General features: G+C 40.5%; 1 protein-coding gene across 2 annotated transcripts in view; it reads left to right on the top strand.

The window, feature by feature from the left end:
- The window catches only part of TTC6 (tetratricopeptide repeat domain 6), a 163091-nt gene that overhangs the window by 126085 nt on the left and 16786 nt on the right, over positions 1-20220 (top strand). For both annotated transcript variants that reach the window (XM_034769592.1, XM_034769591.1), the window contains exons 22-27: positions 1858-1992; positions 4705-4854; positions 10440-10580; positions 11272-11385; positions 13538-13657; positions 18744-18817. In XM_034769592.1, coding sequence (XP_034625483.1) covers positions 1858-1992; positions 4705-4854; positions 10440-10580; positions 11272-11385; positions 13538-13657; positions 18744-18817 — 734 coding nt within the window. The remainder of the gene's footprint in view (positions 1-1857; positions 1993-4704; positions 4855-10439; positions 10581-11271; positions 11386-13537; positions 13658-18743; positions 18818-20220) is intronic.

Here is a 20220-nt window from a genome sequence, read left to right as displayed (position 1 = left end):
GGGATTAGCCTTTAACCATTGTATTATAACTGAGATGTTTCATGGGTATAAATTAAATATTATACATAGTTTATCACTGTTCGCACAGAAAACCCAAAAGCAAATATTTAAAATGTGACTTGAAAAGAAAGGGACACCTTGGGATTTTTGCATCTGCCAGATATGTAAAGAAGGCCTAAAAGGTTCGGCTTTTTAAAGTTGTTGGCTTGTTTTGCTTGTTTGCTTTAGAAATTTAGGTGATGTCTCACTGGAAGATTCTCTGCTGACTGGAGCATTAGTCAAGTTATGACATCAAAGATTAATAGATTCCAAGGTCAGAAGGGACCTGTAGCGAAACGATGACTCACTGGCGCAGCGCCTCCTGTTGGTCTTCTTGGGAATTAGCTCGTCCAGCACTTGGCACGCCCTCTGCTGGCCGATGTCTCGCTTGCCTCAGGGTCCCCCATGTCCCTCCTGGACCACGGTGCCCCTTACCTTGGAGTTCTGCCCCAGCAATACCCCACCACATTCTGGATCTCCCCTCCCAGGGGAGCCCCCAACCCTCTCACCCACCTTGCCTCAGTGGCTACTGCCAGTCACCATCTAGCCCCCGCTCCCCAGCTCCTCTGCCAGTCACCATCTAGCCCCCGCTCCCCAGCCCTGCTCTGATCCCTGTACCCTGAACTCCCAGGCAGCCAGGTCCTTCTCTCTCCAAGGCTGGAGAGAGACTCCTCCAGCTTCTGGCCCACAGTCCTCTTATCAGGGCCAGCTGGGTCCTAGTTGAGCTGGCCACAGCTGTGGCTGCTTCCCCAATCAGCCGGCCTTGGCTGCTTTTAACCCCTGTTCTGCAGGAGTGGGGCAGTCGGTCCACTACAAGACCATTGTGATCATCTACTCTGACCTCTGAACAACATCGGCCATAGAGTTCCCTCAAAGTAATGTCTGTTGAACTAGTATGTATATTAAAAAAATCCAATCTTGATTTTAAAAATTGCCAGTGATGGAGAACCAGCCATGACCTTTGGTAAATTGTTCCAATGGTTAATTATCCTCACTGTTAAAATATTATTTCTTATTTCTGGTCTGAATTTCCAAATCTTTTTCAGAGTTGCTGCTTCCCAAGATAGAGTCCTCCAAAAGAGTCAAGAGACTGAAAGTTGCTAAGCAACTGCAACAGGAAGAGATTATTAGATTGCTTAAAGTTCTACTTTTTGTTTTTGTTAACACTTATTTAAACCAATGACTAATGAACATTTTGAAAAAATGTTCTACTTAATCATGCCCACACCTTCAATTAGAGCAATTCAGAACTTCCAGCAAAACCAAGGAAGAGCAGCCTTCACATTTCTTAAATGTATAAGGCCAAAAAAACAAAAGTACCTTCCAGGCCTTCTTTACATATAATAAAAAAGTGAAAAGGGCACAAACCCAATTAAAAAAATTCGGTGTATGTCGCTTTTAAAACTCAGCCTTTTTTTTTTTTTTTCCCCTAACAGTGTTTTACAAATATTAGAACAGGGGTCGGCAACGTTTGGCACGCGACTCGCCAGGGTAAGCGCCCTGGTGGGCCGGGCCAGTTTATTTATCTGCTGACACGGCAGGTTTGGCCGATCGCGGCCCCCACTGGCTGCGGTTCGCCATCCCGGGCCAATGGGGGCAGTGGGAAGCCGTGGCCAGCACATTCCTCGCCCGCGCCGCTTCCCGCCGCCCCCATTGGCCCGGGATAGCGAACCACGGTCAGTTGGGGCCACGATTGGCCGAACCTGCCGTGTCAGCAGATAAATAAACTGGCCCGGCCCGCCAGGGTGCTTACCCTGGCGAGCCACATGCAAAACGTTGCCGACCCCTGTATTAGAATAATATCCTTTGTTATTACAGGAAGCTGTGGAAAGTTTTCAACAAGCATTAAAGATGCTGACTTCTTCAGCAAAAATCTTGCCTAATACATTTGAGGCTGCAGAAATTTATTATTTTTTGGGCCTATGCTATATGGAGCAAGTCAGTTTATTACAGGTATGTATTTATTATTTAGAACATATTAGCGTTGTGGCTTTAAGAGCTGAAAACAAGATTGACTAAAAATTTAAAATATTTTAAAGGTTACTTTCCACTACTTTTTACATATTTTTACTCTTTAATTTTTATCAGACCTTCTTGCAAATGTGTGAACAATTTTTTCCATACCAATATTATAATATTTAATTAGTTATGCATACCTTTTGCTGTGTTTCTAATGGCGGTGAAATCAACGTGAATATCTTATCTGTACATTAATGTTCTCACTATTGTTGTTATAAGCAGAGTACACCATGCTGTGGATAGCATCTTAGTTCTCTGATTGCTGTACTTTTACAGAGGGTAAAAAAATCCCTCAGCCAACCAATCCTAAACTAGTTCAGTTTTTGGCATTTATTTTACACACGATATAAATCTTTTTTAAACTAGGTATTTTTTGTTATGCAATTTAATACATTTTTCTAGGTGCATTTTAATATTAAAGGACTTTTTTTCTTTCTATGTTTTTAACTACAGTTACAGGCTTGCTCATTAACAGTCTGATCCGAAGTCTATTGCATTCAATGGGACTCCTTCAGTGGGCTTTGGATCAGGCCTTATATGAGTAGGATCCATTTTATATATTAATAATGCCAACTTCAAAAAGCTTATCAACCCTAGCCTTCCCCTCATTTTGAAGCGTTACAAAATTGACATTAGAAAATCTTTTTAAGAGTGCCTTTTTGATTAGTGTTGCATCTCTTTTCACCATTCTTTCCTATATTCTATTTTTAGAGCCTAGTCCTGCAAACATTTATGCACATTTATAATGTCTTTGACCTCAGTAGGATTAGTTATCATTATGTATTTGTATTTCAGTAGCACCTAGCTGTCCCAAGTAAGATCAGAGTACATTGCTAGTCACTGTTCCAAAACACAATAAGAGACAGTCACTAGTTTGAAAAGCTTATACTCTTATGTAAACATGAGAGACGAGCGTGGGTGAAAGGGAAAATTATTATCATGCTCATTTTACATGTGGGGAACTGAAGAACTGAAAAATTAAACCCTTGATTCAGGAAAGCACTTAAGCACTTGTTAAGTTCATTCCTATTCAGCAAAACACTTCAGCATATGCATAAGTCCCATTGACATCAGTGGGACCTAAGCAAGTGCTTAAGTGTTTTGCTGAGTAGAGATGGGCCTATGCATGTTTACAGTAAAGTTCATGCCTACCTGCTTTGCTACATCCAGGCCTAAATTTACTTGCCAAGGTCACATAGAAGACTATGGAAGAGCCAGAAATGTATGCAGAGCTCCTGAGTCCCAGTTTAGTACCCTATCCACTAGGCCAGAGGTCGGCAACCTTTGAGAAGTGGTGTGCCAAGTCTTCATTAATTTAAAGTTTCGCGAGCCAGTAATACATCTTACATTTACAGGGGCGGGCAGACGGAACCCCAGAAGGGCAGCAGGCTGAGCCACTCAGTCCACTGCCGATCTGGGGTTCTGTCCGCTAGCCCCTGCTAGGTGGGGTCCTGGCCGCCGGCCCCACTCAGCCCGCTGCCGGCCCGGGGTTCTGTCCATCCAGGCTGGCAGCGGGCTGAGCGGGGCCAGTGGCCGGGACCCTGGCTGGCAGCAGAGTGCCACTAAAAATCAGCTCACGTGCCGCCTTTGGCATGCGTGTCGCCGGTTGCTGACCCCTGCATTAGGCCAACCTTCCTCTCGTATGGGTAAAGCTAAACAAATGTATAAGTGTTTACAGGACTGGATCTTAGACTGATATCCTTAGGTAGGAATCCTATTTTTGAATAGTGCCTAGCATGCTTCAGACATTATTTCAACAATAACAATATAAACATTAATAATTTCTTTAGTCACAGAAGACCAGTGAATGTTATCTACAGTATATTCAAAGTGTCACTATTATATATGACTAAAATTTGAAATGTCACCTGGAATAGGTACTTCCCTCATACTAACTGTTCTGTGTAGGATAGAGAAGGGAGTAATATTTGAGCTGAATGGTACTTCTGTTTTGTGGTTTACCTCCAAAATGGATCTGTTAGCTCAGGTTATCTCTAAATCTTCAGATCATAGCCACTTTAAATTCCCCATCTGGCTTGATGTTTAGTTGTGAGGACAAGAGCTTATATCTGTATTACAATGTTGAGAGACTCACCAAACATAGTAGTATCACATCATTATTTTTATAACCCCGTTAGCCTCCTTTTCCAAGACCGTTATAAATGATAGTCAAGAGTGGCTGAAATACCTGATGTGGCATACACTGACCACTAGGAATAGATTACTTTCCCTTTAGAATATGTGGCTGCCACCACATTAGCATATCCCAGAAAAATCTGTTTTTATACTCCAGTATGAAAAAAAAAAATAATTTGCAGAAGGACCTTAAAGAAATCACATTTTAGGTGTTCTCTAATGTAGCAAATAATTTTAGTATGTTAATTATTTATGGTCAAAAGGTCAAATTCTGCCCTTGGTTATACCAATGTAGTCCCACTGAAGAAAATGGAGTAAGAAGTAATAAATGAGGGCAGAACTTCACTTATTGTGTTTGTCTCATATGTTGTATTAAAATTTAAAAAAGTAGGAGTAAAATAGTGAAAACACAAGAAAAAATATTACTGGGTTTTAAAAGTTGATATTCTGTCTATGATTCCAATTGTGCAAGTAGATTACATTAATTCAAACCATTATGTCATCTTTTAGGCCTATGAAGCTTTTACTCTTGCTGTCAAGGTATACTCAAATTATTCTGATGCTTTTTATCAGCGAGGACTGTGCAGAATGCAACTCAACCAAGCTAAGTGCATCCAAGATTTCAATCGAGCGCTTGCCATTAATCCAAAACATTTTCAGGTAATACTGAATTTACAATTCTGATGGTTTTGTTTTGGGTAGGTTTTGAGAGCAGTTTTAAAGAATTCTGAAGTCAAAGCCAGTTAGGCAGGCAGAACTGCAGGGTCTCAATGCTCAATGAAATGTTGGTGTAGAGAGGAGGGGTTTAGATTATTAGAAACTGGGGAACCTTTTGGGAAAGGGGAGCCTATGCAGGAAGGATGGGCTCCACCTAAACTGAAATGGAACCAGATTGCTGGCACATAAAATTAAAAAGGTCTTAGTGTGGTTTTTATACTAAGGGCTGGGGGAAAGCCAACAGGTCTGGAGGAGCACGTAGTTCCAACAGAGACATCCCTTAGGGCAGGCTCTATTAATGGAGATTCTCCTTATCCTAGTAAGGAGGAGAGGATGGAAGATGATAAAATATGGGTAGGATCTGATGAAAAACAGTAAAATGAAAAAGAATCCAATTCAATTACATCACATAATGGCAGAAAGCTAAAAAGTGACAATTTTTTAAAGTGCTTATATACAACTATTAGAAATCTAAATACTAAGATAGGTGAACTTGAGTGCCTCATATTAAATGAGGATATTGACATAATAGGCATCACAGAAACTTGGTGGAATGAGGATAATCAGTGGGACACAGTAATAATACCAGAGTACAAAATATATTGGAAGGACAGAATAGGTCGTACTGCTGAGAGAGTGGCATTATATTGGAAAGAAAGTATAGAGTAAAATGAAGTAAAAATCTTAAATGAACCAAACTGTACCATAGTATCTCTATGGATAGTAATTCCATGCTTGAATAATAAGAATATAGCAGTAGGAATATACTATCGATCACCTGACCAGGATGGTGATAGTGATTGTGAAATGCTCAGGGAGATTAGAGAAGCTATAAAAATAAACTCAATAATAATGGGTGATTTCAACTATCCTCATATTGACTGGGTACATATCACCTGAGACAGGATGCAGAGATAAAGTTTCTTGACGCCTTAAATGACTGCTTCTTGGAGCAGCTAGTCCTAGAACCCACAAGAGGAGAGGCAATTCTTGATTTTGGTGGCACCTTAAAGACTAACAGATTTATTTGGGCATAAGCTTTTGTGGGTAAAAAACCCACTTCTTCAGATGCATGGAGTGAAAATTACAGATGCCGGCATTATTATACATGAAGAGAAGGGAGTTATCTTACAAGTGGAGAACCAGTGTTGACAGGGCCAATTCAATCAGGATGGATGTAGTCCACTCCCAATAATTGATGAGAAGGTGTCAATACCAAGAGAGGGAAAGTTGCTTTTGTAGTGAGTCAGCCACTCCCAGTCCCTATTCAAGTCCAAATTAATGGTGTTAAATTTGCAAATAAATTTTATTTCTTGCAGTTTCTCTTTGAAGTCTGTTTTTGAAGGTTTTTTGTTGAAGTATGACTACTTTAAAAATCTATTATAGAATGTCCAGGGAGATTGAAGTGTTCTCCTACTGGCTTTTGTATGTTACCATTCCTGATGTCTGATTTGTGTCCATTTATTCTTTTATGTAGAGACTGTCTGGTTTGGCCAATACATGGCAGAGGAGCATTGCTTGCACATGATGGTATATACCACATTAGTAGATGTGCAGGTGAATGAGTCCCTGATGGTGTGGCTCATGTGGTTGGGTCCTCCTCAAATTTAACGCCATTAATTTGGGCATGAATAGGGACTGGGAGTGGCTGGCTCACTACAAAAGCAACTTTCCCTCTCTTGGTATTGACACCTCATCAATTATTGGGAGGGGACTCCATCCACTCTGATTGAATTGGTCCTGTCGACACTGGTTCTCCACTTGTAAAGTAACTCCCTTCTCTTCATGTATAATAATGCCAGCATCTGTAATTTTCACTCCATGCATCTGAAGAAGTGGGTTTTTAACCCACAAAAGCTTATGCCCAAATAAATCTGTTCGTCTTTAAGGTGCCACCAGACTCTTTGTTGTTTTTGTGGAAACAGACTAACACAGCTACCCCCTAATTCTTGATTTAGTCCTCAGTGGAACACAGAATCTGTTCCAAGAGATGAATATAGCTGAACTGCTTGGTAATAGTGACCATAACATAATAAAATTTAACATCCCGGGGGGAGAACATCAAAGCAGTCCACCACGGTAGCATTTAATTTCAGAAAGGGGAACTACACAAAAATGAGGAAGTTAGTTAAACAGAAATTAAAAGGGACAGTGCCAAAAGTGACATCCATACAAGCTGCATGGAAACTTTAAGACACCATAATAAAGGTTCAATTTAAATGTATAGCCCAAATTAAAACACATAGTAAGAGGACCAAAAAAGTGTCACCGTGGATAAACAACAAAGTAAAAGAAGCAGAGGCAAAAAGGCAACCTTTAGAAAGTAGAAGTTAAATCCTATTGAGCAAAATAGAAAGGAGTATAAACTCTGGCAAATGAAGTGTAAAAATATAATTAGGAAGGCCAAAAAAGAATTTGAAGACTGGCTCTTTTCAGCTTGGAAAAGAGATGACTAAGGGGGATATGATAGAGGTCTATAAAATCATGACTGCTGTGCAGAAAGTAAGTAAGGAAGTGTTATTTACTCCTTCTCATAACACAAGAACTAGGGGTCACCAAATGAAATGACTAGGCAGCAGGTTTAAAACAAACAAAATGAAGTATTTCTTTACACAACACACAATCAACTTGTGGAACTCTTTGCCAGAGGATGTTGTGAAGCCCAAGACTATAACAGGGTTCAAAAAAGAACAAGATAAATTCATGGAGGATCGATCCATCAATGGCTATTAGCCAAGATGGGAAGGGATACAAATCCATGGTCTGAAGTGTCCCTAGCCTCTGTTTGCCAGAAGCTGGGAATGGATGACAGGGAGTGGGTCACTTGATGATTACCTGTTCTGTTCATTCCCTCTGAAGCACCTGGCATTGGCCACTGTCGGAAGACAGGCTACTGGGCTAGATGGACCATTGATCTCAGCCAGTATGGCCATTCTTATATTCTTATGAAGTTCTTCATATACTGATATATGTGAAAGACACAGTGTTGATCTCTTATGTATTTTCCTGAGAGTTATGTCCTCCATGTGTTAATCTCTTATTTATTTTTCTGCTGTGCTTCTGATGGAGAAATAATTAAGATTTGAGGATTTTGCTTACTTCTCTGTCTATACACCAGTAGCATAATTTCCATAAGAATACGTAGTGCTCTCAGTATGTTTTAGTTAACTATTTGAAGCAAAGTAGCAGAGGGAGTTCACACATTATTTTTTGTTGTGTTGCACAAAACAGTTATTGTTTTGTTGCAGTAGGGTGATGGATATTAAAAAATCTGGAGTACATTTTCCATCAGGTTATAACTGTGATGCTCCCAAATGAGGTGCAAGAACATGAGTACCAACCTCAGGGCAAACCGTGAAAGAACCAGGACACAAACCCCAAATTGGTCATTAATTCTAAACTTAGATTTCACCAACCAGCTGCACCAAGTGCAAACTCCTCAGGCATATTAACAGCCTTAAACGAAGTCACAGACAGACTCCTTGGGTCCTCTGGTCTCTCTTGTCACTCAGCTGAGCATATCTCTGTTATATATGGCCCTTAAGACCAAAAATCACAGCAATATTGAGGTTATGCCTAGTCCCAAAGAACCAGTCATTTACCCCAGATCATTTGTGCCTTAGATCTCACACAAAGGACAAAGCTTGTAACCAATCCTATAATAAACTATATGTAGATTAAATAGGGAAAAGGTAACTAGAGTGTTATTTACAAGATTAAAGCAAGCAAATATAGACTGTGACAAAGTTCCTCCTCTATCTTGGTGGGCCCTGCACTTATTGGCAGATTTTCTTGCCTCAAAGATTCACCATGTGGGTTGGGGAATAGCCCAGAGACCTTCCCCTCTGGAAGAACCCACAGTCCAGGTCAATTGGGAGGTTTGGGGGGGAACCTGGGCCCACCCTCTACTCCAGGTTCCAGCCCAGGGCCCTGTGGACTACAGCTGTCTATAGTGCCTCCTGTAACAGCTGCATGACAGCTTCAACTCCCTGGGCTACTTCCCCATGGCCTCCTCCGAACACCTTCCTTATTCTCACCACAGGACCTTCCTCCTGGTGTCTGATGATGCTTGTGCTCCTCAGTCCTCCAGCAGCACACCCTCTCAGCTCCTTGCACCTCTTGCTCCCAGCTCCTCACACTCACACCACAAACTGAAGTGAGCTCCTTTTAAAACCCAGGTGCCCTGATTAGCTTGCCTTAATGGATTCTAGCAGCTTCTTCTTAATTGGCTCCAGGTGTCCTAATTAGCCTTAACTGGTTCTAGCAGGTTCCTGATTACTCTAGTGCAGCCCCTGCCCTGGTCACTCAGGGAACAGAAAACTACTCATCCAGTGACCAGTATATTTGCCCTTTACCAGACTCCAGTACGCCACTGGTCTGTGTCTGTCACAAGACACACAAATGAATTACAGTCGTAGGTTTTAAAAGGTAATAGAGGCTCTTCTAATCAGCATGCTCTTTTTGTCTTTTAGGGTTAATCCATGCTAACGGTTGATGGATCTCTATGCCTAGAAACCTCAGTGTCCCTCAGAGTCCCAGCAACATAGAGATCCTTAGTTCCTTTTGCTTGTGGTTTTGATTCCTGTCCTGCCATATGCTCTCAACTGCAAAACTCAGCTGGTGGGAGGAGTTCATTTGCATGACTCATCTTCACAGGGAGGAGAACAGAACAACAATAAATCTTTAGTCCTTTTGTTGATTCCTCAATCCAGATATAGGGAGTGTCCAGTTGTAAGAGCCAATCGTAGCTTGTCTGGTATCGATAGGGCTCCTCTTTTGGGAGGGGCATAATGATTTCTATAGAAGAGCAGCTCTTCACATTAATGTCATCTCCTGTATGGTGATTCATAGAGTCACAGAGGCTCCCACTAAACCCATTCACATACTACGTTACAATATGGAATACAGATATTACAAGGAAGATCAGTGCATGCAGCAACTCATAAGCATTGGACAGAGTCCAAACACTAAGCACTTTCTTATAATTCTAATATGTATCATATTAATATTAACCCACAAGTGAGCCAGAGAGATTCCAGCTATTTATCTGTCAGTGTTCATTTGAGACATGGGGGCCTTGGCATGAGCTGGTGCTTGGTCTGCCTGAGCCACAATAACAATTTCTAAATGGTCATTTTTGTTCTTAAACAGCTTAGTAGTTTCCCTTTAAGGGATGAGTTGGACATCATTAGTATTGTTTTGTTAAAGTCTGTTTTATTTGTGTCCTTCCTTTTGTTTTTGTTTTTTTCTTTTTGAATTCCAAAGATCATTTTTCTGCATTTGATTTTTGTTATGTCTAACGGAATATATGTTATTTCTTGTTTCAATATTCATGTTGTTTTCCATTATTATAACCAAGGTACCCAGTGTTCATTTAATTTGCTTGGTTTTATGACCACTATACTTAGAAGTTTTAAGTTCTTTATGAAAAAAAGTTATTTCTTACCTTTACTCAGTGGTTGTCCAAGGTATTATCAAAGTTTTTTTAGTACTTGTACTGCAGCATGTTTCTATCTTCATCTATAAAGGCATATTTAAGTCGTGCTGCTTACTATGGTAGCAAGGGACGATACTCCAAGGCCATTCTGAATTGTAACGAGGCTATCAAAATTCATCCTGACAGCGTGAGAGCCTATCTCTACAGAGGAACTTTGAAATATCATAATAAGGTAGAGACGTATTTTATCTTTTGGATGAAGTACATGAAATATTTTTGTTATTCACCTGTAGAAAGAGCTAAAAGCCGGGGGACCAATGCTACCTAGGCTTGTGGGGAATTCCACCAATATAGCATACTTCCAGTTTCCCCAGCGCCTTGGAAGCCACTTTGTGGGGGACTCTGTGGTTCTGGAAAGGGTGCAGTGGATTGGGTTGGCTAAGCTAGCTAGATTTATCTCAATTTTACCTCTTCTGGACCCATGGAAGAAGCTCCCATAAGTGAATTTGGCCACAGGAGCAACTGCAACTCCATAATAAACTACCATCCATGTTAGGAGATGATACAAAGTGATCATGAAAGGGTCAAAGAGAGGGTAAAGAATAATATAGCTAGATAACATTAATGATTGACTAAGTAATACAACCATGGCAATGACAAAAACATAAAGTAATAAGGCTCAGTTGTGCAGTCCTGGTCCAGTCAAAATCCCATAGAAATCAGTAGAAATCCTACCTAAGGGAAGACTGCAATAATTGGCCCATATTGACAAACTGATATGAGAGAATGCCTTCCAGTACTGATGAAGAGACAAGAAATGTAAAACTGTATGGTCAAATTTTACACTATTGTGTTCTTTAGGACAGAACATATGATGCTGTGAATTATACAGTGTTTTTATATCCAATGTTTTTTACGTGCAGACATACAAAAATGCCATTGAAGACTTAACCAAAACTATTGACTTGGACAAAATCTGCATTTTGGCATATTACAACAGAGCAATCTGTTATCACCAAATAAAGGACTATAGAAAGGTATTATATCCTTTTATTCAAGAGCACTTGATTATGCAGTTATTCAGAAATGCTAATAAACTGTTTCTGAACATTAGTAGCAAGCTTTCCTTTTTACATCAACAATCCTTTACAACTGCATTGCTGTCAGTTGAAGATCTAAGTACCTGTTTTGTGGGTATAATCAGGTACTTGGATGTATACATGACAATAAATTTACTCATATACTTGCTTATACTTTATATCACTAACATTTGCAGTGCTTATTTCAGGATGTAGTGTTGTTCAGATTTATGCATTTCTGCTGTGATATGTGTATCACAAACACACGCCCGCCCACCCACTCACTCACTCACCCACCAAAATCTTGCAGGGGAGTTCAGAAAGGGGAAAGAAAGAAGGGGAGCATAGAATCAGAACAGGGCAAGATTAAGGCAGTAATGGGTACTGTAAAAATTTGAGCCCATCTCTATCTTGTGGGGTTGATCTAGTCCTGGTCCCCTGTGGCCCTGTCTTTATCCGCTGCTCAAAGGAGCAGGATTGGGACAGAAGCTCCACAAAACCCACTTTGTTTGGGGAAAAAGACAGATGGCATCTCCACAGAGGTGGGGTTGGGAATTCATCACCATAGAGGTGGGACTTGGTTGTCAACAGCCCCACAGAGACTTTTGCTTGATTACTTCCTCCCTGCAGATCTTTTCGCTCCAGAGGGAACTGTGTTACCCCTATATAGCTTCTAAAGGTGACAAAACATTATTACCCTGAGCTCCCTGCTATACTTATTTGCCTCTTAAGGCTTCCCCAATACCTGTTCCAACCTAAAAGTCTTCAGTCTAGCCTTCTCCCCCCAATTCTCTTTGCTACCCAGAGACACCTCAGTCCCCATCCCTCACCTCCAAGGGACTACAGAATTTTTCTTGTTGAATCACCATTCCAGTCCTTGAAGCCCATCCCAATAGGCATCAGGAAGTGGCAGAAATAATGGTTAGAGTGGAGCTGACCCATCAACTCACGTGGACTCACAGGAGTTAGGGATGGAAAAGACCTTTTAGATGAATCCAATGTTTGCTTAGTCTAGTTTTAAATATCACTAGTAGTAGGACTTCCCCTGGGAGACTATTGTACAGCCTAAGGCTAGGTCTACACTACCCGCCTGATTTGGCGGGTAGAGATCGATCTGGGATCGATTTATCGCTTCTCATCTGGACGCGATAAATCTATCCCAGAAGCGCTCCCCTGTCGACTGCAGAACTCCTGCTCGCCGAGAGGAGGAAGTGCTGTCAACGGGGGAGCTTGCCTGCACCACGTGGACCCACAGTAAGTAAACTTAGTTCAATCTAGGAAACGTCGACTTCAGCTACGCTATTTCGTAGCTGAAGTTGCGTTTCCTAGATCGATCCCCTGCCCCAGTGTGGACCAAGCCTAATACTATCAGGAAGCCTTTCATGATATGAAGGCCTAAACTGTCCTAATTTTCCCACACTAGTTATCACTTGACTTAAGGCATCTACTTTATTTTCCGATTTAGGGTTGGTGAGAAACTGTCCAACTTTGATAAGTTTGTGAATTAATACCTGCATTTCCATTCCACTTATTCATGCCATTGTGCTCTCGACTGAGATTTAGTTAATAAAACTAGACTAATAAGACTTTCCAGTAGTCTTAAATTAGGTTTTAAGACATTTAATTTACAGAAGTTTCTTAACTTTATATTTAAAATGCTTCATGCATCTAAAATGAAGTTAAAAAAATAAAATAAAATTTAAACACGAATATGGGAAAGACCAAATTAGATACAGAAAGAATAGCAGTTTTATTTCTAAACATAAAACTTTTGTAGCCTCAATGCAGACTTAGTCTCTTTGCTATTGTGTTCTGCAGACAGGAGTATATCTAAGTACAGAGTGAAGTACAGAGAGGAATAGGCAACACTGTGAGAAGAAAATAACTGCTGTATTGTGTTCCTCTTTATTATTTAGGCCCTAGTCCTGCAAACATTTAAGTACAGTATGTGCTTAACTTTTAGCATCTGAGTAGTCGCACTGAAATCAGAAGGACTACTCAGGTACTTAAAATAAGACATAAGTGTTTGCAGGATTGGAACTTTAGATTGTAAACTTAAGTATCAATGTATGCTTCTCAGTAAAATTAAATATTTTTAATTTTTTTTTAGGCTTTGAAAGACTATGGAATTCTTCTTCTTCTTGAATCGAGTCAGGAAATTGTCTTGACAGTATTAATTAACCGTGCACTACTCTATGTGGAACTGGAAGACTACTTTAATGCATTAGAGGTATAAGATTCTCTTTGTACATACAAAATTTCACATTTCATGTTTATTTTATGACACATATAGCTGACATGAAGAATAATGTGCAAAGTTAGCAGTATTTCTAAGGGCAGGTCTACACTACAAAATTCGGTCGGCTTAATTACATTGCTCAGGGCTGTGAAAAATTTCATGCCCTACACAATGTAATTAAGCCGATCTAAATCCTGGTGTAGACACTTCTAGGTTGACAGAAGAATTCTTTCATCAACCTAGCTGCCATCTCTTGAAGAATTGGATTCACTGCAGTGATGGAAGAACCTATTCTGTCACTGTAGTAAGTGTCTGTTCCACTGTAGCATTTCTAGTGTAGATAAATCCTAAAGTACTAAAGGCCTACTTCTTATTTACACTGTGGCCTCTTTACAACAATCTGGCAGTATAGAGAGTTTGTGCAACCCACACACCTTCTGGGTGTGGTGTCTGTCCCATCTTGTGGCACCGAGACCACTTAGAGATTAATGAGTCTGCGACAGCATTAGCTAAGAGCTATGTGTCTTTTAGCTCATCTAATAGAGACTCATGCATTTAGCTCCAGAGGTCGTAGGTTCAATCCTGCCCGCCGACGACTGGGGTCTGTCAGTGTTACATTAGCATGGGCATAAATGACAGTTACACTCTTTTTGTAGCACCTTTACACTGCCAGAGTTGTGTGAAATGGCCGCAGTGTAAACAAGAACCAGGACCAAAATATGCAAGTTGTATATTAAGTTAAAAAGTGAATGCCTACCTCCACTGCCTTGCACATTGAATAATCATTTTCTGTTTATGCAAGGTGAGTGTAAGCTGATGCCACAGGTGTAAGTGAATGGAGGATTCTGATTTGGTTTTGTTTTACATTCTCTTTGCACAAGGTGAAAGGACCACTCAAGGTTAAAGTTACAGGAGACTTGGGCCCTGACTTTTTTTCTGCAGGTTCTCAGAAAAAGGATTGCAATCTTGTCATTGATCCATAATCCAGACTCCCCTCTTATTCATTGGGAGTTCTGCCTGCAAAACAATAGCAGGACTGAGGCTTAAACATATTAAATAGTCTCATAGATACCATTTTTCATTCTTAAAGTATAATTTCCCAAAAGCTGTCATTTGTTATGACTTAGAAGGAATACTTTTCTCAGTATTGTTTGTGTTTTTATTTTGGATGGGTAACTTTAGGCTTTGAATTTTTTGTTCATGTGACAGCAATGATTTCAGCATGGGCACGCTGCAAAATTGTGTAGTTTATTTGTTTCAAAGATAGATATTCTACATAGATGCAAGAATGAAGACGGGTACCTTTGTGATGACCCAGGAATGTCCCACTAGAAATGCATGGAAAAAGCCCTTCACACTTGGTAGACCTTGCATAGAAATAGCTGAAACAGAACAATTACTGTATAGATCTCTGTCTTATGCTACAAAATGTAATTCATCAGAGAGGCTCAATGGAGAGGCTCAGATGGTACATATTTTGATGTGAAGGGGCTCCTGAAAGGAGGATAGGGACTCATAGTAATGGGGTAGAACCAACATGATCAGGAAAAAGTGTTAACTCCTGAATGAATTTTAAAGAAGACTGATTTACAAAATGAGAGTTGAATGTTAGAGACTCAAAATCCTAATGTATCCCATGTAGCTAAATATTTTCACAAGATTATGTTCTTCCTACATGTAATTTAGAGACTCTGGTGTACAAATCAGTTTTGTTAGTGTGCTGCTGGGATGAGTTTTCAGAGCACCCACATGTGCTATGGCTGTTGTGTCAGGAGGTAATCTTTTAGGGCTCAATTCTGGAAGATATTTTCTGCCATGATCTAGCAAGAGAGACGAGGTGGATGAGGTAATACTTTTTGTTGGAGCAACTTCTGTTGGTGAAAGTGAAAGAGAGAAGCTTTTGAGCTACACAAATCTTTTCTTCAGGTCTGGGGAAGGTACTCAGAGTGTCATAACTACACACACTGTGGAACAGATTGTTTATCATAAGTAGTTAACACATATTGTAAGAGACCAATCAAGGTGAAGGGGCCTGTTAAAACCTCTGCAGTCATAGGACAAAAATGGGGGAGGAGAAGTTAATAGGTTACAGATTATTGTAATAAGCCATAAATCCAGTGTCTTTATTAAGACCATGATTTTTAGTGTCTAGCAAAGTTATGAATTTAGGCTCTCAGGCCTATCTTTTGAAGGTATTGTGCAGGTTTCTTTTGAGGATGACGACTGCTAGATCAGATATGGTGTAATGGTTTTTGAAAAGTGTTTGTCCACAGATGATATGGTCTTTTTATCATTTTTCTATGTGAGTTCATTCAACGGCGTAGTGATTGGTTTCACCCAAATAATTGTTGTTATTGTGACATTTAGTGAACTAGATGAGGTACATCAGGTTGTATAGGCATGTGTAGGCCCAGGCATCTTGAAAGGTGTGTTGTGGGGAGTATTGATCATAGTAACAGTGAAGATATGTCTGCAGGTTTTGCATGTGTTGTGGCAGTGTTTGATGCCGCTTTGTGTTGATGTGTCTTGGTCTGTGGGGAGCTTGCTTCTTTTGATGGATTTGGCAAGGTAAGGGAGTGGTTTGAAGGCCAGAAGACGGGAGTTCAGGAAAGATTTCTTTTAGGATGTGGTCCCCATAGAGTATGGATTGTAATTGCTTAATGATACCTTGTATGGGTTCCAGTGTGGGCTGGTAGGTGACAACTAGGGGTGTGTGGCTGGAGGTTTCCCCCCCCCCCCCCCCGTCTTGAGGCATGTTGTCTTGGGGTATTTGGGTGGCCCGTTCCATGATGCAATCTACTTCTCTGGTGGAGTGTCCTTGTTTGGTGAAGGCAGTTTTAAATGTGTTAAGGTGTGAATCCCAGACTCTCTTCTTGGAGCACAATCTGTGGTATGTGAGTGCCTGGCTGTAGATAACAGGTCTCTTGGAGTGTTTGGAGTGGTTACTGGATCTGTGAAGGTAAGTGTCATGATCCAGCAATCAGTTAGCATGTGCGCAAAATTAGTAATGTGAGCAGTGCCATTGACTTCATTAGAACTATTTGTGTGCTTACAGTAAACACGTTTAAGTGCTTTGGTAGGTTGGGACAGAATGTCCAGCCCTGTATGGAGTGGGCCTTTATTTTACAATATTTTAGTTACACAAGTAAAATAAAATTGTCACTACAAAAGAGAGGTTTGTACTAACATAGTACAGTAACTCCTCACTTAAAGTCGTCCTGGTTAACGTTGTTTCGTTGTTACATTGCTGATCAATTAGGGAACATGCTCGTTTAAAGTTGTGCAATGCTCCCTTCTAATGTCGTTTGGCAGCCGCCTGCTTTGTCCACTGCTTGCAGGAAGAGCAGCCCATTGCAACTAGCTGGTGGGAGCTTGGAACCAGGGTGGACCGGCAGCTCCCCATCAGCTCCCCGCTCCCTTAAATTCCCTGTGCAGCAGCTGCCCAACAGGCCAGCAAAATTGCAGCTGTCTCCCCCCACTGCCATGTGCTGCTCCTGCCCTCTGCCTTGGAGCAGCTCCCCAAGACTCCTGCTTCCTGTGCAGGAGGGAGAGAGGGAAGAGGGGGGCTAATGTCAGGGTGTCCCCCTGCTCCTGCACCCCGCTTACCCCATTCTCCATATAGCAGGGGGGACACACGACAGGGCTCAGGACAGAGGGAGCTTGCTGGCAGCAGCAGCTGCGGTCTCAGCAAGCCGATCTAATTAATAAGGCAATGTACTTAAAGGGGAAATGCGCATCCCTCTCTCTCTCATACACAATTTGCGATGCTCTCTCCCCTCCCTCCATTCCTGCTGCCTTGTAGACTGTGAGAGTTAACCCTTGAGGTCTCAGCCAATTGCTAGTTCATCATTTAGCAGTAAGGTATTCCCTGGAAAATATCCCACCCTCTGATTCCTCCACCTCAACCAAGCTTCACAATCGTCATCACTGTGTACCAGTATTAATTGTTTGTTTAAAACTTATACTGTGTGTGTGTATATATATATAATATAGTCTTTTGTCTGGTGAAAAATAAATTCCCTGGAACCTAACTCCCTCATTTACATTAATTCTTATGGGGCAATTGGATTCACTTAACATCATTTCGCTTAAAGTCGCATTTTTCAAGAACATAACTACAATGTTAAGTGAGGAGTTACTGTAGGACATTTCTGTACATATGTGTATATCTCATTACAATATCAGGCCAATGTTATAGTCTCTTGAACACTAAATCTCTATAGAGAGTGAGATATTTATTTTTTCCATTTGAAGAGCTAGAAAATATCCTCTAAACTATTTTTCCATTGAGTGCATCAGTACAAGTGCTGTTGCAAAGCCAAACTGTTCCTATCTCTATATGTTGATGAGAGGTGCTGTAGACTGTATAAAGCCTACTTTCCCTTGCAAGGACTTAAACTACTTCCTTATTATAAAGTTAAAAGATGTTTTCGCCATATCAAAAACATCCAAACTTTGTTTTCCTTTTAAATCTCTTATATCAAAACCACACAGACAAGGTATTCCAAATTTTGGTTAAAAGAAGAGTTAGAAATCTCTAAACTAGTGATTTATAATGGAAATATTGACACATCTTTAGCTGGAAGATTATGAACAGGATACTCTAACCAAAGAATCACTCAGTTTAATCCTATAATTTATTTTTAAACTACTTCAGTTTACTTGTTTATAAAAACATTAGCAGAAGGGAATGAAAAAAGGTTATGTTTTTATTACTGGATTTTTTAATGAGATTGTGTATCAGAAAATAACATGCCCTTTAATATGTATATTTAATTGCAATTATATAGGTGTTTCTATAAAAAATACTGGAAATAATATTGCATCCAGCTCTGTAGGAAATACCCAGATATCAAATATATTGTCTGACTAGAAAGGCTATGTTCCCCCAAGACCCTGAGCATTAATTATGGAATGGAAAACAGTTAGTCATTAACTCTCCAGTTCTACTGAAAACATACTGTGTTCTTGTTTAGGTTTCATCCCCTTGTTGATAAAAATTTGATTTGCTAAGGCCACATTATTGAAGCAAAACAAAACAATACAAACATATATAATTGAGTATCTTTTTTTTCAGGACTTTAAAGAGGCTTCATTGCGTAATCCAAGAAATAGTGAGCTTTATCAAGCTATTGGAATCTGCTACCACAGGTATGATATGTGGTTCGGTATGGCATAGGGTAGGAGAAGAGAAATAGAGAGGGAGCTGGATAATGTTCCAATGTATCTTTTAATAACAGTCTGAGTGAGGACTGGATAAGAGAAAAGGAAGAAGGGAAAGAAAAAAGAGAGATGAGTAGGTGTCAAGGCCAGCAGCTCTACCGCTGCCGCTTTATTCTTTGGCAGCAATTCGGTGGCAGGTCCTTCCCTTTCCGTTGGCCGCCCCAAGCACCTGCTTGCTGGGCTGGTGCCTGGAGCCGGCCCTGGTAGGTGTTTGTCAGATTTGCCATTGATGTTCCAATCTCACATGGGATCATCCATTATCTACCAATAAGATGTTTATAGCAGCAGAGAAAAAAAAAAGGCATGACAGAAAAAGTAAAGCTAAGAAGAGAACTAAGAGGGATGAAATAGAATGAAAGGTGGTGAGGAGGTAGAACAGAGCCAGTAATGCTTGTAATTACACTGCTCTACAGCCAAAATGCTCCTGAAATAAATGTAGTCAAACTTTACTAATTCTGGGTCACTGAGAACAAAAATGATGCTTAAAATTGTTGATTGGCTCTAGTTTTCAAGATATGCTATTGGGTCAGTATATACGACCCTTGACTTGGGAATGGCGGAGGATAAGTGAGTTATAAAGGGAAGGGATCTCAATTTAAACCAGAAATGACTAAAATACATGTTTGACTGGATCTATGAATAAATCTATGACTGGGTTTGGACAGTACTTGCTTTTTAGGCAAAACAATGAATGATGCAATCTGAAGCTGGTATTGCATCATACATGATATGAATTGCATCATGTTATTCCTAGAAGTCATGGATGATGCAATCATAATGAAGCTTACATCACTCTGCTGAACAAATTGCCCTATATCAGCTCTAGAAATCATACAGTGTCGTGCTCTCTTATTTGTCAGTGTTTGATTTTGCAAAGGGACACATTTCTGTTTAGCCAAAGTCAGCAGAGATGCCTCGTACTTGTGTGAACAGTGCAGATAACTTCTGCTATGTTTGTGATGAAGTGACTTTTGCATCACAAAAGAGCAGGATAACCACTATGGTTAAGAAAGCCTATCACCTTTATTTTGGCTGCAAAATTGGAGATCAGGACGAGAAGTGGGCCCCACACATATGCTGCAACACTTGTGCAATAAATCTTTGCCAGTGGCTGAACAGGAAAAGGAAATCTATGCCTTTTGCAGTGCCAATGATTTGGAGAGAGCCAACAGATCATACCAGCAATTGTTACTTCTGCATGGTGCCTCCAGTTGGGAAAGGTGTGTCAAAGAAGAAAAAGTGAACTGTGCATTATCCAAACATTCCATCAGCTATACGCCCAGTACCCCATGGAGAAGGACTGCTGGTTACTGATGCACCAGAATCATTCT

Source organism: Trachemys scripta, chromosome 4 (assembly GCF_013100865.1).
Source record: "Trachemys scripta elegans isolate TJP31775 chromosome 4, CAS_Tse_1.0, whole genome shotgun sequence".
NCBI classification, from domain to species: Eukaryota; Metazoa; Chordata; order Testudines; family Emydidae; genus Trachemys; species Trachemys scripta.
This window is presented reverse-complemented; position numbering and strand designations above follow the sequence as displayed.